Source organism: Papilio machaon, chromosome 23, assembly GCF_912999745.1.
Source record: "Papilio machaon chromosome 23, ilPapMach1.1, whole genome shotgun sequence".
Taxonomy (NCBI): Eukaryota; Metazoa; Arthropoda; class Insecta; order Lepidoptera; family Papilionidae; genus Papilio; species Papilio machaon.
The window spans coordinates 3,940,893-3,964,763 of NC_060008.1; the positions used below are offsets into that span (position 1 = coordinate 3,940,893).

General features: G+C 33.8%; 1 protein-coding gene across 4 annotated transcripts in view; it reads right to left on the bottom strand.

The window, feature by feature from the left end:
* Positions 1-2,906: 2,906 nt before the first annotated feature.
* LOC106707539 (ankyrin-3) overlaps positions 2,907-23,871 on the bottom strand; it is a 116,260-nt gene continuing 95,295 nt past the window's right edge. For 2 of the 4 annotated variants that reach the window (XM_045683653.1, XM_045683656.1), the window contains exons 18-35: positions 18,237-18,317; positions 17,796-17,973; positions 15,812-15,931; positions 14,922-15,029; positions 14,676-14,805; positions 13,470-13,658; positions 12,886-13,077; positions 12,116-12,270; positions 11,606-11,668; positions 11,290-11,416; positions 10,843-10,971; positions 9,869-9,961; positions 9,334-9,451; positions 9,156-9,259; positions 8,838-8,910; positions 6,014-8,701; positions 5,688-5,763; positions 2,907-3,277 (exon numbers count right to left, since the gene is read on the bottom strand). In XM_045683653.1, coding sequence (XP_045539609.1) covers positions 3,247-3,277; positions 5,688-5,763; positions 6,014-8,701; positions 8,838-8,910; positions 9,156-9,259; positions 9,334-9,451; positions 9,869-9,961; positions 10,843-10,971; positions 11,290-11,416; positions 11,606-11,668; positions 12,116-12,270; positions 12,886-13,077; positions 13,470-13,658; positions 14,676-14,805; positions 14,922-15,029; positions 15,812-15,931; positions 17,796-17,973; positions 18,237-18,317 — 4,655 coding nt within the window. In that variant the 3' untranslated portion in view covers positions 2,907-3,246. Of the gene's footprint in view, positions 3,278-5,069; positions 5,292-5,687; positions 5,764-6,013; positions 8,702-8,837; positions 8,911-9,155; positions 9,260-9,333; positions 9,452-9,868; positions 9,962-10,842; positions 10,972-11,289; positions 11,417-11,605; positions 11,669-12,115; positions 12,271-12,885; positions 13,078-13,469; positions 13,659-14,675; positions 14,806-14,921; positions 15,030-15,811; positions 15,932-17,795; positions 17,974-18,236; positions 18,318-23,871 lie in introns of those variants that run through there. The other 2 variants (XM_045683655.1, XM_045683654.1) reach the window with 2 other exon arrangements.

Below are 23,871 nucleotides of genomic sequence, written 5' to 3' on the forward strand. Positions count from 1 at the left end.
TAAGGACCCACGAACAGACTTATCATTTTTTACTTACTTTTTATTTATTAATATAGATTTATTAATAAAACTTCTAACATCAGAGGAAACTTATTATAACATTGATAAATAAACTATATAACCAATCCAGTGATACATCTCAACACATAAACCAATCAACTGAGATGCCTTCGATAACTTCTATCATCTAATGATTTATCGTCCGATCTATTGTTATATGTTAAATCAAGTTAAATTACTCTCAGTGTATAGAGCATAAGTTACACGACATAACGAAAACAACCGATCGCGGGTGATGTCTTCTCTCTTTCTTATCACCTATAAAATCGTTATAGTTAATTAGTAAGAATATTTTTTGAATTATTTTCAACGAAATTCGATTAATTTTAAAATAAACTTTCGATATACGTAAAAAAACGATGTCTTTTTGTAAAGGTCACTTGTGGCGACATTTCATATATTAAATTAAGTATAACACAGTTTAACATTATTTCACTAAAATAATTATTTTATCTTTTTCCTCATTCTTTCTCGTTTTGTCGTATACTTTTTTTTTTGTAAACAAACAAATTATCTTCGCTATTGTCTTTGCGCAGCGCACGTGCATCCCCGACCATTAGAAGGGTTGGGGCCATAAATCCATCGAGTTCGTTATCGCATTCTCTGTGCGGCTGTCCATTTCATCCTTTGTTCATATTTTTGTTGTTGTTAAAATTATTTTTCGTTGACTATGAAGAAGCTCCAAAAAAAAACGACGGTAATAAACACCTAAATCCCTTTTGTTTTTGAGGAACGTTTATTGCGTGCACATTTCGTCTTTCGAATTTTTAAATTTATTTTTCATTGTTTGTTTCTTATCTACGCAATGACAAAAAAATCCTTTTTGGACGCTTTTTCAAATGAACCATAAACTATTTTTTTTTATATTTTTTGTTGTCTTGAAACTCCAACATTAAAATAAACATTTTTGTCTGCAACAAAGTTTAGTTGTATTTTAGGTACGACGTTGAAGAGTAACGCACACTCGATTATTTTGATTGCTATTGAACGCAGAGTTTATCTTTTTTAATAGATTTTCGTCTCACGTATAACAATTATTGTATTAAGAGTAAAGTGTTTTCGAACCTTATGTTGATTTTATAACAAAGTCTTGTTCTAAAAAAAGTGATGTTAAATAAATGAAAACCAGTTTTAATGTGAATAAAATGTAATAAAGACTTTTCGAGATATTTGTGTAAATGTGAAATAATTAATAAACTTTGAAGGTGTCTAGCGCCTAACCTTCGCAATATTTGATAGAGGTAAGTTTGTTTAAATCGTCACTATTTTCTAACAAGGATTCTGTGGTACTGGTATCTTTGATCACGTCTATCCCGGCCGCTCGGTGTATTGTATTTGTATAACATGCATCACACTCGCTCATTCTCGTTCTCTCTCGTTCTCGTTCACCATTCGACTCGCCGACGGTCGCCGAACATAGCCGAACTTACGAATGTAGGCTGTTGCATAATTTAAATAAAATGACAACACGTCAATAAGTGTCTATTGTAACAATTAACGGACTAAATTAACGGAAGTAGATTTTAACGGAAGTTAACAAGAGCGTTAACACTTTTTGAATTTAACTTAAAAGTTAATCCGTTAAGGAAAATGTTAACTTCGTTAATTAACGATTAACGGATTAACGAGTTAATGCCCACCTTTGCATATATGTATTTGGCATCACAGTACTTTCAGAATTTAAAATATTAGGGTCAATTAAATTTTAAATAACTATTTGTCGATTAAATTACAAATCCTTTCATTCCGGACACAGCGAGACATACCTTTAAATATTTTATATAAATTTTAAAAGTGACCATTTTAAAGTTGGCAACAATGATTTTCACTACAACACGTTGTTATTAGACAGTGTTCTTTCTCTATCATACATTTAGTTATCGTGTACGTTTTGTCTCGTTCACACTGTAACCAATATTTCCAACCACCGTCGGACACTCAATTCATCTTGATTTTTACATTCATACCAAAGTTACGAAATTAGTAGAAACATTTATACTAAAATTATTGCAAATATTATAAAGTGTTAAGACATTTACAACATATAGAAGAATTGATAGAAAACTTTAATTTTTAACATTAAATCGTAAGAACTAAGACATTAAAAAAAACATTTAAATATAAAGCTTATTTAGTTCAGTGCAAGGATGTTGAGTGATACAAAGATTGCGTTACAGGTGGTATAAAAAAAATCAATTATTCACCATTCGGTGTTTTTCGCAGCACATTTAGATGCGGAGCCAATTTTATACATTGATAAAATGCGCATCAGGACTACGAATATTGGAAGAAATAGGGTTCAAATACAATATGCCATAATTGTACGCTACATCAATAGTAAATAACTTTAGCAATTGATTTTTATTTACGTTATCCGGAGATAAATTATATTTTTACCTTTTTACTACGTCATACGGAAACTTTGTTGAAGTACAGTCAGCTACATCACCTTCAGAAACATTAATACTATTATGGATTAAAACATAAGCATGAATTTATCCGTGCGTAGAGTACCGACCAACAATACATGTTATTAAAGGATACGTGCATACGTATTGTTTAAACCAAAGACCTTCACAAGTTTCTAAAGTTTTATAAATGTGTACATATTTATGCAGCTGACTGTACACAGATCTTTTAGGTTATATTTTTGTAAGTCTACAATAGTATACAGGACCAATAAGTAGACAAGACAGTAGTTATCAAGGTAAAGGTATAACTTAAGAATAACGTAATTAATTGCTGTCAAGTATACATATGAGTAAGAGATAATAAATTAATAAATAGTACCAAAAACTTGTATGCACCTATTCAATAACAGTTTAGCATTCATATATCACGATTTATTAAAGTAAAACTATTTAAAATAGCACATAGAAATAAAGGCCAGATTTTTAGCTGTCTAAAATATCTATTCACATATTCTACGCGGTCTAATTCAGACAGGATTAAGTTTTTTAAACGTTAATCAAATTAAACTTATGGTTTTTAATCTTTTTTATTGCCTTTGCAATTAATATTTTCACCAAATTTAACCAGGGTTTTTATGGATTGTAACACAGATATTGTTACAAACGGCAAATGTGACCTAAAATGCAAAGATTAAACACTTATTTTGCTACATCGACTTTTTAAATTTGCAGTTATTTTCTAAATGTTGAAGCATTGCCACGTCCAAATTTAATTTCATTGGTTGCGCCGTAACTTTGAGAAGAATCTGGAACATAGTGATTGAACACGTTAAAATAATTTATCTAAATTGCTAAAATCTATCCGATTCAAAGACGATAAATTGTCTAAAAAAACATCCTTTTTGCTATATTTTGCTAGTTTTAACACCATGAAAAGAATAACTAATGAGTTGATAACTGAAATTGAAAGTATTTAAATAAAAAAATTGGTAACAAAAGATAAGTAATGATTTTTCTATATTGAAAAAATAAATAATGTGATGTAACATAAAAATGAATATGTAATAAACTTACCCCAAGGCTGTTCATGTTGTTATTTAGTGCATAAGTGCGTGATGTGAATTAAATCAAGTGCGTAGAAATTTAACTCAACTCTCAAAACATTAAGACAATGTGGTAGCCCATTTTTAATGTACCCCAACTTTTCATAACTAATGAATTATTTTCATACACAAAATAATACATAAATTCAAAAAGAAATAACTGCCCGAAAGAAAAAAAAGAAACAAATTAGTGATCAAGAACGTTTTATATAATATCTTATATATAACAACTTATATAAACACAAGCAATGCATGCGATTTCACTTAATAATATTGATTGTCCTGATTTAATATGTTACAATTCTGAATTATACCAATTTGAATGTTACAATCTATAAAATGTTATGGCTTATGTCCTTTGTGACGAAAACAATGTTACAAATATTGACAATTGTAACAAAACTACAACATTGACATGTTACAAACAATAAATAACCTAGCAGATCTATGAATGTTAACAATTAGGCAAATAATAATTAAAAAAAATGAATACAAGATTGAAACTGAGCTTAAAAAAAGTTGAAAATAATCTATAGCCAAACATAAATGCTTTTAGAAACTATCAGCAAGTTTTTTTTAATAGATCTTCAGTTGCAGTCTAACCATTATTTATTGATACAGAAATAAAATAAAGGAAAAACCTATACAAATCTTTAAATTATACAATTATTAGCTTTATTCCTTCTTCATTGTAAAAAAACATTTTGAATATAAAGAAATCTAATTAGATTTAAAACAATAAGTTACGAAACACAAAACACCGAAACGATTGCAAAAAAAATAATGTAAAAGTAAATTGTTTTAAATAATATTAAACATTGATTTATATATTAGGAGAGCTCTATAATTTAAAAATATTGCAACATAAAAACGAAATAAATAATGCCTAGTTTAAATTATACCAGTACAGTAGAACAATAGCGTTAAAACAGTGCTGGCAACTGGCATTATTTAAACACAAACTGGCCCCAGCGAGCTAAAGCAATTACATGCCAGGCCAGTGCTACTATCCTACTGAACTGGCTTAATGCAATCCAGACATAATATGCAGGCAAGATATAAGACACGAATAACTTTAATTATATAATCTGTATAAATTATAAAACATTAAAATTATCTGAAATAAAAACATTGATATTTGATTTAAAAAAAATAATAGAATATATAAAAAGTCTATTTAATGTTCATACATAATGTAATACTAATTACACTTTTTGTCAAAATTATTAGGTCTATTAAAACATGCATTTATATAAAATTTAAATAAATTAAATAGAGATTTATAAGGTGACAAGTCAAACATATAAATCGACAGTTTACATTTGTACTTAAATGTACAAAAGTTAAGCTATGAATAAATAAATTATAGGCGAATTAAATATGTAAATATTAATTATAAAGCTTTATCCAATAGCTAATTTCACTGGATGCTAAATAAAATATTAGCAAAACGATTATTTCGATTTATAATGACATTGCACAGAAAAAAGGTTAAATTGAATTTTTTGAACAGCTTCTTAGCACCATAAATAGATTGATTGAGCATAAATGATTGCAAATAGAGATTTATATTGTGATAAATTATAAAAATCGAAAAGATCATTTCGTCAAATTAAAGTAAAAACATCAATAAATAATAAAACTAAAGTATATCATACATCGTTCTGCGTTCGTAGTTCGTTCGCGGCCTTATTTCTTCCTCTTAAGCTTCGGTATTCTGTAATTTGGTGCAGGTGAAGTTAGATGCAGGCAAAGTGAACTTTAATCATCCGCATTTAAAGAAAATATTTATATTTTTTCAACTTATCCATATATATTGAAAAACTTTAAAACCCTATGAGAAAGACCAATTTATAAGAAAGTTAAAAATGGAAGAAACTTTAATACTTTTGTAAAATAAACAAAATTCAAATGTGTAAAAAGTGCTTTATGGCTGTAGCGATACAATGCATAATGCATTTGTGAATTAGTGATGTGCTTTAGCCATGTGAATGGTTATTTACAATTGAAAATTTCGCGAGTAACCGATAAAAAAACCAAAATAAGTTATTTTACTTGCCGATATCTTGTAATCGATTTATTAAGGAACATTAAAAAGAAAAGTGTAACATACCCTGAACTTTTCTTTTGTGGTGAAAACTGCGCCTTTTCTGATTCCAGAAGTTTCGTCGATGAATCTTTCTTTACACCTGGAACATTTAAATTAGATTTTAGATTTACTTTTGCGACATTTTAAACTGTTAAGAATTCAATAACACTTTATTTGTCTTAAAGTGTACAAAATGCAAATTTCCCTTCACTACAATGACATATGAAATCTTCAAGAAGTTTTCAGACATCTTACTTATAAATAACCTTGAGTAAAGAAATCATTTTAATGTTCCTTGGATTGTGTGTTCGTCTTTTTTATATATTACAAATTTTTAAAATAAAACGCACCTTGGTCAAAAGCCCCGAGAGCAAAGTTTCCTACAGCCTCAAAACCGCTTGCCAGTTTATCAGCGCCACTTGAAACTGTGTTTAAAACACTCTCTTCAGCACCCTTCAAGTCCTCCTTCACAGCCTCTTTCGTCTCTCCCAGTCTTGCACCGGTGTTTTCTAGATTATCCTTTGCGGATGTTTTAACATCCTCTAATTTATTATCAGCAGATATTTGGAACCCTTCGAAAGTATTTTTAGCATCTCCGAACAACTCTTTAGAGTTATTTTCGACGTGTTGTAGCGTGTTTGAAGCACCACTGACGTATTCCTTCACCGACTCGTCCAAGCTATCGAAAGTGTTTCCTGCAGAGCTCTGGAAGCTGTGCAGCGTGTCCTGTGCGGAGTTCTCCAGGCTGGTGACGTCATCCCTCATGTCGGCGTACGTGTCCCGCGCCGAGCTCTGCACGTCATCCAAGCTTTCTTTAGCGGCGTTAGCCTTATCCTTAGCTGCACTTTCGACTTTATCAAAAGTACTTAAGGTTGATTCTTGCAAATTATCGAAAGTCTGTTTGACTTTGTCCGATGTCTCTTGCATATCATTCAATTTATCACTTGCTGCATTTTGTACTGAAACGATCTCCTCTTTGCCAGAGTCTTTTAATTGTTTGATTTTATCTGAAACGTTGTTTTGTAAGTCAGATTTTTTGTTGGCGGCTGCGTTAGCTAGAGTTTCACCAGATTTCTTTATCTCTTCCGTCGTTAGTACAGCCTCCTGCCATATCCTTTCCAGCTGGCTCTTCGCTTCGCTTTGTACTTCATCTTTTGTATGACTTAGACTGTTCAATTTCTCCTCTACTGTGTTTTCTATTTCGTGCCTTTTGTCATCGACGGCAGATTTGATTTCGGCTGTCTTATCAACAAAGGCTTTTTCTGCTTCGTCTTTTTTATTTCTTAATGCCTGCTGCACTTTATCCTTCTTCTCGTGAGTCGCTTCTACTACATGATCAATATTTTCGTTTATTTCTACCTTTTTCTTTTTGATATTTTGTTCAATGTTATCTTTTTTAGAAGATGCTTTTTGTATTAATTCATCGGCAGTTTCTTTTACTTCCGTTACCTTTTCTTTAACGATATATTTTTGTTCTTTTGCTAACCGTTCGGCAGATTCCCTTCCTTCCGCAATTTTTTCGTTTATTTCATCTTTTTTATCGGATGCCTGTTTGATTAGTTGTTCTGTATATTCTTGTGTTTCGGATGCCTTTTCTTTTATTTCGTTTTCAATTTTATCTTTCTCTCCGAAGATATTATGCACTAGACCGGTGAAAAAGTTTTTTCCTTCCTTCTTTTTCTTTTTAACTTCTGTTTCGATTTGATCTTTCTTCTCTCCGGCCTTTTTTGTAGTATCAGCGGCAGCTTTTTGTACTTTATCGTTTACATTATTCATAGCATCATTAACATCAGTTACTTTTTCCTTCGTTTTATCTTTGACGCTGTTAACATTTGTTTTCAAGTCATTTTTAAGGTCTTGTACATTATTTTTTAAATTTTCCTGTACATTATTCAAAGTGTCACTTAAATCTTTAGACTTTTCATTTGCTCCATTTCTTATATTTGTTTCCAAGTCCTCTATTTTGTCTTGACTTGCAAGTCTCAGTTGTTCAGCTCGCTCTCGAGCTGCGAAATCAACTTCATGAACTTTGTGTTCCAATTTACTTTTGGCGAGATTAGTTGTTTCAGCCAATTGGCTGAGAGTATCTTTGGTAGAAGACTTGGCGTTTTCAATTTCTGCTTCGATACTTGAATGTATTGTTTGTTTTTTATCCTTAACATCCTCGTTTAATTTATTTAATTGATCGTACAGTGCATTTTCCGATTCCTTCGTTTTTTCATCGATTGAAGATTTCCATTCATCTCCCTTATCTTTCAAACATTTCTTCAAGGCATCAGTTTTCTCAATTAGATCTTCACTCGCTTCAATTGTTTTTTGTTTTATGCCATCTTTTTCTTCTCCTATCTTATTTAAGCCATCTTTAACATTATTTTGTACTTTATCAGATAGGTCATCCAGTTTTTCGTGGGCCGTAAAGTTTATCTGTTCAACTCTGTCTACCAAATTGGAAGTCTCGTCGTGTCGGTGCTTTTGTCCTTTTTTGTATTTTCCTTCGCAGCATCCGGTGTAAAATTGGAATGGATCTGATGTTTTGAGGCAACTTGGAGTCTCTACAGGTTGCATATTTTGATATTGCTGGTACACTTCTTCTGTAATATTATCGAGACCCGATGGCCGATCGCTATCTTCGTCTACGATTAATTTTGTGGTATATATGTGACTGTCTAATTCATCCTCGTCTTTAATATGCGGTTTTTGTTTGATGTCTTTGAATATGTCGTCGACTTTTTCGAGTAAGTCTTCTGTGATAAGTCTAGGTGCAGGCTTCGGAGGAGTTTTTTCTTTTTCTTTAGTTTCTCGTGGTTTGGGCTGCGGTTGCGGCGGTTCCGGTTTAGGCGATGATTCCTTGACGTCTTCGTCCTTGTCGTCGCTGTAGTTAAATACGTTTTTAACTTTGTCTGCTATACCGCCGAAGAAGGAACCACCTTCTGGTTTCTTCTTGCCTTTCTCCAATGTGTTCATCGGTGTTTTATCTTCGTCTGAATCAAATGTTGCTTTAGTTTTGTTCGAGTCTACATGTAAACTGCCACCGTTTACTGTAATAAAATCAAACGGTTTTTATTTATAATAATTAAAATTATATAATAATAATAAGACATTTAATCCATTTTAAGACAGTTACAATACATAAAAAAAAAACATTATTTTAGTATTAAATGTATTTGAAATTACCTTGAGGCTTTGTATCCTTGTCCTCTCCGTCACTTGTGGGATATTTCACATTTCCGTTAGCGATGATTTTGTCCTAAAAATTTAAATTTGTTACAGTTTTTAGCAATTCAGTAACCTTACTAATAATATATGCGAAAGTTTGGATGGATGCATGGATGGATGAATTGTTTGAAGGTATCTGTGGAACGGCTCATCGGATCTTGATGAAATTTGGCACAGATGTAGAACATATTTATTATATTATTTTTTTTTAATTTCGTGGACGGAGTCGCGGGCAAAAGCTAATAAATCAAAATTTAAGTACAGTAATACTCTTACATGTCCATTGACTTGTTGACCCTGACCGGGTAACGAGGCCGGCCCCAAGCTGTTGTTGTGATCGCCCCAATGGAAACTGAGTTCATCTTTTAAGGCATCGAAACCTATTAGAAAAAAAATAATTATTAAAAAAATGAAAGAGTTTAGTTTTAAGTCGTGTTGAAGAGCTTGCACTGACCGGACTGGTCTAGATTGAGGTAGTCTATCTGACTCTTGGCAGCCCGAGGTGCGATGCGCTCAGGCAGCTCCACATCCAGGACACACGCCGGCGTCTGAGACTGCTCGCCCTTTGCCACCTACACAATACATGGGATATTGAAAAATAACACATTAATCCATATTGTATGTAACGCTCCAGCAAAGAATATTAATTGAACCTAAAACTCATGTCCAAGTTAGGGGTGACTAGGACATAGTCAATGCTGACCAAGTGCGGGTTGACTTCACATATATAATTGAATTTCTTCTCAGATATGTGCAGCATCACGATGTTTTCCTTCATCGTAAGAATGTCGGATAAATGTACATATGTAAATCGAGAATCGAAAAAAGCATTGGTACATGGCGAGATTCGAACCCATGACCTGCAGATTGCAAGTCAAGTGCTTAACCACTGAGCAACCGACTTATTGAAACCTATGTGGTACAAATAAATCTTCGTTTTATTAAAAAAATGACAATATATGTTTGTTTACAAAGACTTTGATGGTAACCTTTGGTTCATTCATGAAGTAGACGCGGCCTGAAGGACTCTCCTCGTGATGTTTAACGCGCACTGTGAACTCCACACGGTTGTCTTTGAAAGCCTGCAAAGTTGTAAAATACTTTATTAATATATAGTTATTCATCTACAATCATGTTTAGATACGATCTATTATTAAATGAAACTATAAAAAAAAAAACAATCGTCTTTGGCGAGAGGAAAGGGTTATTGACAATATTTTAATAAATTGGCAGTTGAATGAATGATGTTTTTTTAAATGCAATTATCTTTAATTATCTAAACAAATTGTTATGTAAACAAGGTATAAAATTAAAAGTACAACTCCGGTTAATACTAAAAATTTGTAAATTTTACTTAAGCCTTCCACCAGTAAGAGCCACCCCGGCCGTTATATATATATATATATATATATATATATATATATATATATATATATATATATATTATATATATATATATATATATATATATATATATATATATATATATATATATATATATTAGTGTACTTTTTGAAACTTTAAATGGCTACAAATTTATGTTTTTTATCCGAAATGTTGTAATTTTGTGATGTGTTGTAATTTTGTGGAAAAATGTTGGAATTTTTACCCCGTTTTCTATTTTTTATTCCGCGCGGACGGAGTCGCGGGTAAAAGCTAGTATCTGATAAGCTAATGTGTAAAAAATGTTAGTTTTCGCAAATATTTTTAAATCAACGACAACTAACGTAAAAGATGTGGTGTTCCCAATGTTTATGTTTCTTGCAGTTTTATTGGAATGGATTTAGTAACGATTTTTATTGCTACAAAGATGACAAAACATCACTTAAAATACAAAAAAAAAACTATGAAATTTAGAAATCTAATTAAAATTAGTTAGTTTCTCAGAAATGTTAGTTTTTGGTAATTTTGAATTCGTTATTTTTTTGTCTGAAAGTATCAAGTAATTGTAAAGTTGCGTCACCTCGAATGTGAACATTGGCTGACTTCCTGACTTGGTGACAGGCACCAGGTTGCCAGAGAACTCCAGGTACACCTCCTTGCTGTCCAGGAACCTCACCGCCGTCGAGTGTGCGATCTCCGTATAGTGTTCCTTTAATAAACAAATATTAAATTTGTTAATACAAAGTTTAATAAGAGATAATCTAGTAATAAGAGATAAGAGAGAGAGAGAGAGAGATGTTTGAATCACTTGACAGCATTTAGACTTCATCATCATCATCAGCTCACTATACATCCCCACTGAGTGGTTCGGAGCCTACCCCAAGTTAGGGGTGACTAGGTCATAGTCAATGCTGGTCAAGTGCGGGTTGACTTCACACATATTATTGAATTTCTTCTCAGATTGTGTCACGTTTTCCTTTACCTTAAGAAGTAAGAATTTTAACTTTACAAATGTAAATAGACTTACCTGTTTCAGTAGAGTATCGTAAGCATATCTGTCAGTAATGTAGAGTACTAGAAGTCTTCCTTCTAACGCATCAAGTCTCTTCCCCAACACCACAATGCGGACTTCGAATGGCACCAGTAGCATTTCTCTGTTGTTGAATATAAGTATTTTAAAACATTTAAATATGGTTTCGTACTTTAATTTTACTAATAATAATAAATTTATTTAATCTATTCAGAGAGTAAACAATAATTATAAAGTAAACAATAATAATGTAAAAAAAACAAACATGCTGAAAGGAGGGAAAAAACACAAAAACTATATTATTAATAATTACCTGTATAATTCCGTAGCCAGTTTGGTTGCATCACTTACATTTTGACAGTTCATTAGCCAAAATCTGGAATAAATAACAAATCATGTATATAATAATATAACTAGATGGAATATGAAATTTAGGACATTGTAAAATGGCTACTGTATTTGATCATATTTGTATACAAATTAGTATACATATTATTGGATATTAAAAATAACTTATTTAACCAGAATCTAAAATTCAGTTTACTTATTGTATACTATCTTTTACCCGCGACTCCGTCCGCGCGGAATAAAAAAAAAATAGAAAACGGGGTAAAAATTATCCTATGTCCGTTTCCTGGTTCTAAGCAACCTGCCCACCAATTTTCAGTCAAATCGATTCAGCCGTTCTTGAGTTATAAATAGTGTAACTAACACGACTTTCTTTATATATATAGATATTTATGGAATATTTAATGTTATAAGTCAATGATGTAATACTATTGTACTGAAGATAGTTGACAAGATTGCCGTATTTTTGTGGTACCTTGCGGAGACAGTGGTGGTGAAGGAGGCACAGTCCTCAGTGAGGGTGAGGGGTGTGGAGCCTGTGACATCCTCCCATACAGCACGAGCCTGACCTCCCATGATGGAGCACAGCAGTCGCAGAGTCGCTGTCGACGCTTTATCGTGTACCGCACCCTGATAACAAAAGCATTGAATTAATCTATAGACTTAATTAAATTTAACAGTGGTAGATCCAGTAATAACAATATTTGTTGGGTGCACGAATAGACCTTGACAGGTGAAATACCACAACCACACAGAAGACAGGCATCAAGTGGAAGTAATTCCGCATTTCGTCTGGCGAGTGTGGTGCCGGAGGCCTAGTCTTAGGCCTTTTAGTCTTCGTTCCCTTCCCATCCCTTTTCCTATTAGGAAAGGAAAGTGGATTTGACAGAGGAGGGGGCACATAGGAAGAGGAAGTATCTTTTATCTATGCGTCCCTGTTGATAAAAGGATTCTTCTTCGTTGATTAAAGGTAGGCAACGCATCTGTATTTGCAGATGTCTATGGGCAACGGTCACCTCGCTATTTTGTCGAATTCAAGTGGCCGTTTGCTCATTTGCTACCTTTTGAAATAAAAAAAAATCTTAAATGTCTCCACAAGAATGGTGGAGAACCTTAAGTTATGGGTGACTGAATTTCTGAAAGATGTTCTCCATCACTGTAAGATCTCCAGATGAACGTAAGTATTGAAAATGTCTGAAGAGGTTGGGGATCGAAGTGAGAACCTGTAGATGTAAAGTGCAGTACCTGTTGCGGGAGAGGTACAGTGAGTGTGATGCTGCGATGGAACTTGCGACGCCGCGGCTCCACAGTGAGCACTGGGGAGACGGCGGCGTGTCGCGGCAGCACGCGGCGCGCCAGCTCCGGGGACGCGCCGTGCGCCTGCAGACCCACGCGGATACGCTTCGTCAGAGCTTGCGGGGGGAACAGCGCCTGCACCTAAAGTACACACTATTTTAATACGAATGTATGGACGATGTTAAATTTGACAGTTACTTCCGTAATAAAACCGATAAATTGAACGAACCCTATATGGTTAAACAAAAAATAATATTTGTTTTTATTTAAAAGTTTTCCGCTGGTATCCTTATTCATTCGGCTTGATCAATTTTAGCGAGCAATCTTCAATTAACATTATAAAAATTAGTAAAAGTAACAGTTATAGGCAAAACCAAACATTTTAGCGACTCGAAATATAAGACGTGTCGGTACTTAAAACATATCTTTAGATGTAAGTGGACTTAAAATGTTGCGGAGAAAGACGCACTGTACAAAGCGCAATTAGCCTAGAGCTGTCCTAATATTTGCAAACCCTAGCACGTTATTTTTACCTGTGGTATGTGCGCGCTGGAGACAGTGCCACCCTCAGGTCCGATGACATGGACCTCCTGTCTCACACGAGACACCACGGCCAGGTAGTGAGGGAAGTCACACGTCACTACACGAGTGACGCGCTCCCCGCTCTCACCCAGCGCCTCACCACTAGGTCCGTACTCCTGACGCTCACGCGCTAGAGCCTCCTAGTGAACCATTTTGGTATCTATTATTTGTGTGTCAAAGTTACTATTTGCTAATTGACACAATAGAAATCAATTAATTTTAGTAATATTAAAAACTAGCTTTTACCCGCGACTCCGTCCACGCGGAATAAAAAAAATGCACACAAGATAAAAAAGCTCCTATGTCCGTCTCCTAGTTCTAAGCTACTTCCCATCAATTTTCAGCTAAATCAGTTCGACCGATCTTGAGTTATAAATAGTGTAACTAACACGACTTTCTTTTCGACAAATTCGATAGTCCGACACTGCCCTGCATAATGTTTGCCGGATTACCGGGGGTCCACTGTATATAGATAAGAATGTTTAGATATATGGATGGACGGCTGCATGGATCTCGCTGAAATTTGGCATAGATGTAGAACGTAGTCAGGAAGAACACAAATACTATTATTATACTACTATTATTTATAATTTTTTTTATTACATTAAAGTCTATTTATGACAAAGAGAGGTCTAAATTAAATCATAATTATATAAATTTTAAATGCTATACAAAATAATTACTACTCATATCTGCTGACCTTACTATTTATTCAGATATTTCAAGTACTACGTCACATTGAGCTGTATTAGTTTTGAACCGTCCTATTTTTGGTTTATTACAAATGAAGTAAATAATTTCACCTCAAGCACACTGAATTAGGCCCGACCTTACAACGTACAGCGCAACGTTTATAAACATTTCAAAGCATGAAGTAATATTTTATTTTGGTTTCATTGTGTATTTTAGTTATTAGTTACTAAGGGAGGTCCAGATATGTCATACTAAAGCTACACTAAAGTACCTCCTTAACGACCAATTACCGGACTTGAGTATGGAAGATTTCTATCTAATTTTTTAACAGTTACTAAGAGAGTTATTATTAACTTAGATTGATTTACCGCTCTAATTTTCATCTGACGGTTACTAAGAGGAGTTACTAAAATTGAGACAGTTACATTTAAACTCGTGGTGTATGAATAAAGGTTGTAGCGCACCTGTATGATGGGGTTGTCGTTGTTATGGAGGTAGTGATCCTGCCAGGTGTCGCCGGTGTCTGAGCGCAGCACCACGATCTCCCGCTCCTTGCAAGATGCAGTGAAGATCGGCACCTCGATTATAACCGGCCTGCAAATGTACAAGTTTTGTAAATTTCAATAGCTAAAAAAAGTTATCAAAATTAAAGTAGTATGAAGATTTTAAAAGACTAAATCGATTCGTTTAACTTTTAAACTAATACTTACGCTAAAAATTTAGCACCCTGTGGCTGCAGTTCAAGCAGTCTCGAGGCTAGGGCTTCGCCCTCCATCAGTGGAGGTGGAGCCGCGGCGGGCGCTCGTCGGGTTGCGGCACTACAACACAAAATAACAATGAAAAAAGGTTATGTGCAGAAGTATTCAATCAATAATGTTTCTAAGAAAAGGCCATAATATAGTTTATTTAAATAAATAAAAAAATCTTAATATTGCAGAATAGAGTTATTTATTATAAAGAAATTTTTGTATGCAAATTTGCAGAGTTCGGTGAACAAAACCCAAATAAACAAACTATGTGTCATCGGGCACAGTCCCAAAATATGTTTTCAATTTGGCAAATGACTCACCACTATGCAAACTGTTTTATTACATCATACTGCAATTATTATTTTACGACTGGTTTTGTTTTTACCTATGCAAAAAATTAAAGACATAGTTTGATACAAATATTCTGTAATGTTCTGTCACAATTTCCACACTTCCTCCTCATATTAGGGGAGGCGAAGCTCTACATAAGGAGACAGCAGCCATAAACTTGCAAGGATAAAAACGCTACCTTGACATTGTATTTAACTCACCCTGTCTCAATCTGAAGCGCTTCAATATTTTATAACAACCGATTTCTTTACTTAGTATTTTTAAAAGCGCGACTCTTTATAGAGCGTTTCATTTATAGTAGAATCACTTGGTTGGGTACAAAGTGGGGAACCTTATGTTTGAATGCCCCTTTCGAGTAAATCCCCGCTTCACCTCCCCTACTATCAGGATATACAGATAACACTATAAAGATGTTATGAAAGAATCTTTTCTACTCGAAGTAATTAAGCTTCAGAATAAAAGGAAGATCATATCTTTGTCATTGATCATGTTTATCTTACCGACATGTAACTCTAGTGGGCGCGGCGCAGGCTGCAGGGGGCACAATGATGCGCACTCCGCCGCGTCTCTTTGCCTTCATAGCACCACCACGAGCGTCCACCACGAACGACACCAGGAACCTATGAACAATAATCAACTCTATTTGTATTAGGCAAAGACTATTATTAGAATTGTAATAATAGGGCGAGAGAAGGATGTATATTTTGAACCCGGTCATGTAACGAAATCATAATTTGACGCGTCCTTGAAGTTTCTTATTTTTCATATCAGTATCGAATATTTATCTCCCTCAGTGTAGGTTTACACTAAGTAAATGTCGAGAACTAAGGTACTTTTATATTGAAATCTGAATTCCAAGATGCTAGTAGTTTTAAACGAGTAAACAAATATAATATTTCTGAGCACGTCTGTAACACGTTTATTGAGTGAATCTTAACTAGTGCATTGAGTGAATCAATTGAATATCCTGATACTATTGTAACTCACAATAACACGTCACTCAATGCAAGTAGATATCGTAACCTTGACATGAGAAAAGATCGAAACTATTGAATGTAAGATAACCAACTTGAATGTACTTTTAAAATTTAAACACTGTGTTTAAAAAAACATACCGACGAATTGAAAATCTCCTTATTTTTGAAGTCGGTTAAAAACAATTAAAACTATAGAACGTACAATACTCCATCTGGAGCTAATTATATGGTATGGTTATTTATCAGTGAAAAATTATACTGTTTCATCTTAAAAACTAGCTGTTGCCCGCGACTCTGTCCGTGCGGTATTAAAAAGAAACTTTATAAGTAGCCTATGAGTTCTTTCAGACTAAGTTCTACATATATGCCAAATTTCAGCGAGATCTATGCAGCCGTTCTGGAGATATCTTCAAACATCTATCCATCTATTCAAACATTCGCATTTATAATATTAGTAAGAAGTAAGATTAAATCAATTATCAAGCGAGTCTTAAATATTGATGAATCATATTGTTTACTCTATAAATATTGAATTACATCTGGTTTACTAAAACCACAGTAAATGCAACTGACAAAGTAACACGAGATAGAGGGTTACTTGTAATTCGACGTATTTCCGTTACGAGGTGATAGGGGTGATATATGCAATAAATTAAACCCTCGTACGCATTCAAAAGTGAACTTTTACGAGAACAATTTTTTGAAATATCTTGTTTTTTTAGCTCTATTCATAAATATATTAAAAAAGTCGTATTATGAATAACTCTGGCTAATAATTTTGGCACAGAAGACTCGAATTAGTGTTATATCGCCAGGAAATCCTATTATCCCTACACAAGTCCTTCAAGGCCAGCAACACATCTGCGGTTCCTCTGGTATTGCAGATGTCCATGGGCATCGATAAACACCTTGATGTTCCCGCTACTCGTTTGCCCCATTATCTTATAAAAAACACAAGAACACCCAATTCGTCTTTTTGTTATCAAGTATATCGATATTATTGTTGAACTGCACATCACTAGGCTTAACTGCGAAGTTTAAATGCAATGATCACATCACTGCACCTTAAAAGGCACGTGCAACGCAATCATTTTACAGAATCATTACAAGCATTTTGCTGATGTCATTGCAAGTGGCGCAACACTCGGATGACATCACCTGACTTTCAGACTATTGTACACGGTTTCGGCTCTTCCTGGTTAACCTTAGATCCGGTCATTTTGTTATTATTGTTTCAATTGAGATCATACAAAAACTTGTATTACATTTTAAAGGTATGAAGAGTTTGATGGACATGTTTGGCTTCACGTACGTATTTTTCAATGCACACAATGTTACTTATCGTTAGTAATTTACAATTACGTTTCCTATATTCTTGTTTCTCTTTCCACGTTGAATATTCTCCAAGAAGGACAAGAATTTTCCTAGAACATTGACACCAAGATTGCTTAGTATAAATACTGCGAGTGTGTGTGTGTTGCCCCTGCTAGTACACAATAACCCTTACCCGATGTCGACAGGCTGTCGCTCAATCGTGGCGACTTTCTTATCATTGTTGCTGGGCCAAAGATGTCCGTCAGCCACGGTGTGATCAGCAGCGAGAGGCCGAGAGCGCTGCAGGGTGCCCGCCTCACTTGCCATGTAGCGATATTGTTGTTGCTGTTGGATGGGACACTCCACTTCACCTGCAAAGGTTGAGTTGGAGGTTTTTATTTATATCAAAAGGTGGCAAACGAGCAAATGGCCACCGAAGAAGCGAAGCGACCGCTGCCCATAGACATCCGCAAATGCAGCTGTGCTGCCGACCCTTAATCAATGGGTATAGAGAAGTCTTATAAGGGTACGCTAAAATTGATCTGCACATCAAACCGTTCGTGTGGCAAATCCAATTTCGTAGTTTTAAAATTATTAATGCACTGAGTAATATACAATTTAATTAACACTTTACCTCCTTCGTCTTCCGAGTCGCTCATGAATGTGTCTTGCATGAGCTCAGGCGCAGCCACGCGGTATTTTCCTTCCAATCCACCTGGAACAAGAGAAATGAAAACATTACTTCCATATAGCAATACTTCTACAGCACAATGTAATTTGCTCCCATTTTAGTAGGCTAACAGCTTGAGCCGTAGGTCCCATAAAAACATTCTTCTTTTTAGTTCCGAAAAGAATTTAGGCTAAAGTCTTGTTTCAAATGTGACGTTAAGCGAAAACAAAAGGCTATCGAGAATTACGTCCTTGTAATGAACAATCATGCTAAGGTTACCAACAAATGTTATCCAAGGTAAGTTACTTGAAAAATATAATTTATACTATACTATACTTTCAGTTTCATTCATTTAGTTTTTTTTTGGTGTCGTAACAAACTGATACCTTTAATTAGCCTATCAATTGAATAACGATGTCGGTAATTAGGAATCAATTAAATTGACATCCTTGACTTGACATTATTAGTAGCTCCAATTTTATTTTCGATCTGTATTATAAATGTTATTAGCGTGCTTTTGAATTGACAAGACGTTTAAAAAAATAAGTCTCTAATTTCCATATGAAATTCGATCTCTAAACTTAAAACTACAAGACATGTGGTTTCGTGGCATTGGTTCAAATAAGATTTATTAACCTTTAACAAAAACATGTTGATATTTAAATTACATTCACTTAAGAGTACAATATTATAGTCATCATCTCCTTGTTCTTATCCCACTCACGTAGGGTTCGAACACCAGATTATCTTCTTTCTGGTCTTTCATATCGATCAAAAATATAGTTACTAAAGACTTAATTAAATAAACTTTATAAATATATATACATACATACTTCTATTTCATGTCAAATAACTATCTCGATACTTCATTTTTATCCTCATTTGTTTTTCATTTGTAGCCTCTTTCCTCTAGTTATCTTTTTAAGAAAATGTATACTCTATGATCACAAATAAGGCGACTGAGTGCTCTAGACACCTACTTTTATAAAAACACCTGGGTCAAGTACCAGGAAATAATAACTGCAGTAGTATTATTAATTCGACAGTTATGCTTTCATGCATGCACAATCGTACCGAACCATACGAGTGACAAGGATGGTATGTCTGTGCATACATCTGTCCCATTCATAGGTTTTTAGGCGACACATATGGCGAATGTTCACAATGAAATATTGCTTCAATTTGCATTTAGTCAACCGGCGGTGTACAGTTACGTACATTGACTGTGATATAAAAGGGCCTTGGTCTATTGAATTATAACAAAAAGAGTTTTCAAAGTGTTGGTAAATGACAACGTTTCGTCACGATGTAAACACGCTGGAAAAATTCACCATGTTTCCAGTACCAAAAAACTTTTATATACTGTTATTTCTATATACTAAAGATATTTAAAGGGACGACAATATTTAACCTACAATGTTTTCAGACATAATTTGAAACCCATAAAATTCTAGTGTAACATAAATAAATAAAACATTACTAATTTGTTTCGTATTATTATATAACTCACGACTTTACATAAAATATTTATTACTAGTAGAAATTATTTTTTTGAAATCTACTATTAATGATGACTTTAAAAGTATTGTTAGATAGAAAGATAGCAATACTGATGCAAAAGGCGTGTGAACACCAAATTAGATATTTCACAGGATGACCAAACTATACGTTAGTAAAGATACATAGGCAAAGCTTTTTACTAAGAGATCCAAACTCTCAATGAAAAAAGCGATGAAGGACAGATAGTAGGCATGTCTACGTTCATTATCTTTGTAGACATTATACAATGTTGTTATAGACTCCACCTTTTGTACAGTGACTTAGAAAATAAGCGATGATGTAATTTTTTATTGTACAGTTAAATGCACGAACGCCATTACTACGCCCACTAAAGTGTCACAGTGCAATCATAAACGGTAAATAATTGATATACTGGTTGTTAATAGCCGGTAAAATCTACTCTGTGTCCCTTTTAGTTATCGTAAATGGATTCAAAGATATCTATGAAATATTGAATTATATTACGAGGACTGTTATTCGGTTGTGAAAAGGTAAGATATAAAGCAAAGACACAGAAAACCTTTCTTAAAGAAAGATTGTCTTTGTGACTCTTTGTTATTGAAAGCTTTTACCCGCGACTCCGTCCGCGCGGAGTAAAAAATAGAAAATGGGGTAAAAATTATCCTATGTCCGTTTCCTGGATCTAAGCTACCTGCCCACCAATTTTCAGTCAAATCGATTCAGCCGTTCTTGAGTTATAAATAGTGTAACTAACACGACTTTCTTTTATATATATACTAGCTTTTTCCCGCGACTCCGTCCGCGCGGAATAAAAAAAAAAGAAAACGGGGTAAAAATTATCCTATGTCCGTTTCCTGGTTCTAAGCTACCTTCCCACCAACTTTCAGTCAAATCGATTCAGCCGTTCTTGAGTTATAAATGGTGTAACTAACACGACTTTCTTTTATATATATAGATAAGGAAGCGATTCAGTAACCTGGCTTTATCATTTCTATATAAGTACGAACATAGCACATAAAACCTATACAAATGAACTGTCATAGACAAAGCTATATATAGATAATCTATGGTTATTTTTTCTGTTACAATTGTCGATTGTTCTGTAACGAGATTCATCCGGATTACCTCATCACACACGATGGTGAATATATTAATTAGCGCTGTAAATAACAGCTAAGCTGTTGTGTATGCAAGTTGATTATACTTAGAACTAAAGTACTAATAGATTTTACATATATATTTACTATACAGAATAGGAAATATAGTATACGTTTTTATGTCACCAAGAAATTGTGAACTTCGACAGTTTATTATCTCACTAGACACATTGAAAGCCAAATTACGTTATTTATGAATAATATAGAAAACAAAACCAACTTTAATATGCATCTTTTTCATATGTATTGTAACGGAAGTTATTTCCAGTGATATAAAACTGTTCTGAAATGTTGCATAACCGGTAAGTCAAAGTGTCAATCAATGGGTGCATGCGGTCACTAATTGAAGTCAAAAATAAGGTGACCTCTCACTTGTGACTTCCAAATTGACATCGCGTGCGACGGCCTCATGACGGTTCACTCACACAATTGTATTAGTCACAGTTACGTCACAGATTTAGATCGATCGTAACTGATATTATGTGTCAAGGTTTGGTCAACTTGAAGATTTCCATAAATAAATTTGAGAATCTATTGAATCTACCTCTAGAATACAAGATATAGGAAATATTTTGAAAGAATAAATTGAAGAAGTAATCATTAATTAAAGTTCTCAAAAGTATTCCTTTCAATTTTCAAGTTATTCTGCTAAAGGAATAACATCTCTTCACACAAATATTGGATCCTTAGGGGATAAATTTCGAAAAACCCTCTGTCAGTGGACGCTTACGAAGTAACAGGAACCTGTATGCAAAATTTCAAGTCTTTAAAATCAGACGTTTTGGCTGTGCGTTGATAATTGGGTCAGGCAGTTTACTCTTTTAAATTTATAGATTAATTTATTAAGAAGTAATTAATAATTCCCAATTTTACAGGAACCTGGGAAAGTTCTAACACATCATAAGTAATAATGAGATATGCAAAATCAGTTGCAAATATTTAATTAGGTCTGCATAGCCATTATAATTGACTAGTTTATCTTGAATAAATATTATTTCATGCATTAACTGGAAAATAACTTGTTAGTAATTATCTTGTTCTTCAATATTAATATTATTCTGATTTGAAGACAGTACCTTACATGTGTACAGATAGCATAAAAAGCTTTCATCAAGTACGATAATTTTACGAAGATAAAATATATATTCTCCAGAGTCCTAGTGCATTCCTTTGGAAATGACGGGATCAGAGGCACACGAGGATCGCCACCGAGGAGGTTTAAGTACGTACCAAAAGGTAGTGTATCTTTAGAAGATCCTACCCAAATAATAACAAAAAAGAATCATCCAGTAGTCTATTCTTAATTGGTGAAGATGATGAATCTCTAGACTAGAATGTCTATTCACAAAGAATAACGCTACTAGGTACTACTCCGGTAAACAATACGGTAGTTTTTTTTTGTTTTATTGAAGTCATCAATTAAATCAAACCTTAATTGAATAATTACAAGTAGCGTGTATCCTCTGAATAACTCGGCACACAACACGCAACTTGCTAACCGTGGGATTTCACTGCCAAACACTTGTACATTACATTTATTTATAGGATAAGGGGGCAAACGAGCAGCGGATAATTTAACCGACCGCTATGGACATCCGCAATACGAGAGGAAACGCAGATGCATTGCCGGCCTTTAAAGTACTAGTATATTCCGTCATCTCTTCTGTTGTCTTTGGAAGAATAAAATTTTGTATAGTTGTTCGGCAGTTGGAACGCAGGGTTAGATGGCGTGGAAAACCAGTGATACGGGCGTTGTCATTGCAACGAATTATATCGATATAGGTCATAACTGTGTCTTTTCGTGCTGTTATAAGTTTATAGGCGTGAAGTATTATTGATTGTGAAGTATGTAATTGAAGAATTGGTAATTTCGAAGTACGAAACGATGATTCTGATGATAAATCTGTTACAAAATATTTCACTTTGCTTTAAATCAGATTGGGTTAGAGACAGTAGAAGGAGAAAGAAGGACTAGCGTTTAAAACTACGTGTACAATGACCCTAGCATGTCTCGAAAAACAAAGTTAAAATTATGTCTAGAATTTAACGTTTAAAATGTAAAGTTTTATTAAAAGGTGAACATCACCAACTGTTCAATAGTTTAGGAAGGTATATGCGACAAACACTGATATCTATTATCGTAGACGTGAAACTATTTTGCAAACAATAAAATTGACCTAAATATGTAAGACAAAGAACATATTTGATTTCTAAGCTTTAGTTGATGTCACCATAACAAAAACTGTCGATTCGACCGCAATATTTTTACGAATGTTTTTATTCTTTTCATTGTATGACGCAACACTATAAGTGCCAGAATCTCGTTCACGATTTTGTGAATCGTTTGCCAAAATTAGATAAGCTTTAAAAATATTACATGATTTCATATACACGAGTGCTTTGTTTTGCTTTTAATTTTTTTTTTATATTGATGGATTATTAAGAATAAATTATGAGTTATTTTGAATTAATAAAATGTTTGTATCAAAGTTCGAATCAAACACAGAAATAATCTTATCTTCCTAATATAATAAATGCAAATGTTTAGATGGATGGATATTTGTTAGAAGGTATCTCCAGAACGACTGCATGGATCATAGTCTGGAAGAACACAGGCTACTAATGAAGTTTTTTTTTAATTCCGCGCGGACGGATTCACGGGCGACAGCTAGTATTGAATATATTTTAAATGCGATTTCGTGACCATGACGGAATAACATATTGGCTTTTGTGTTCACGCTTGGTGACTAATGCACGTTTTTGTTTAGATTTTTTTCTGTCTTCATTAAACATTTCCAAATAACCATTTGTTCGTATCGCATTTGAAAATATCACAACAAAGAGTTGATGTTGATGGCGTGTTTTCAAAAACAAAGTTAGATTCGGTTTTTATTATATACTGTTAGATACTGATAAGCAGT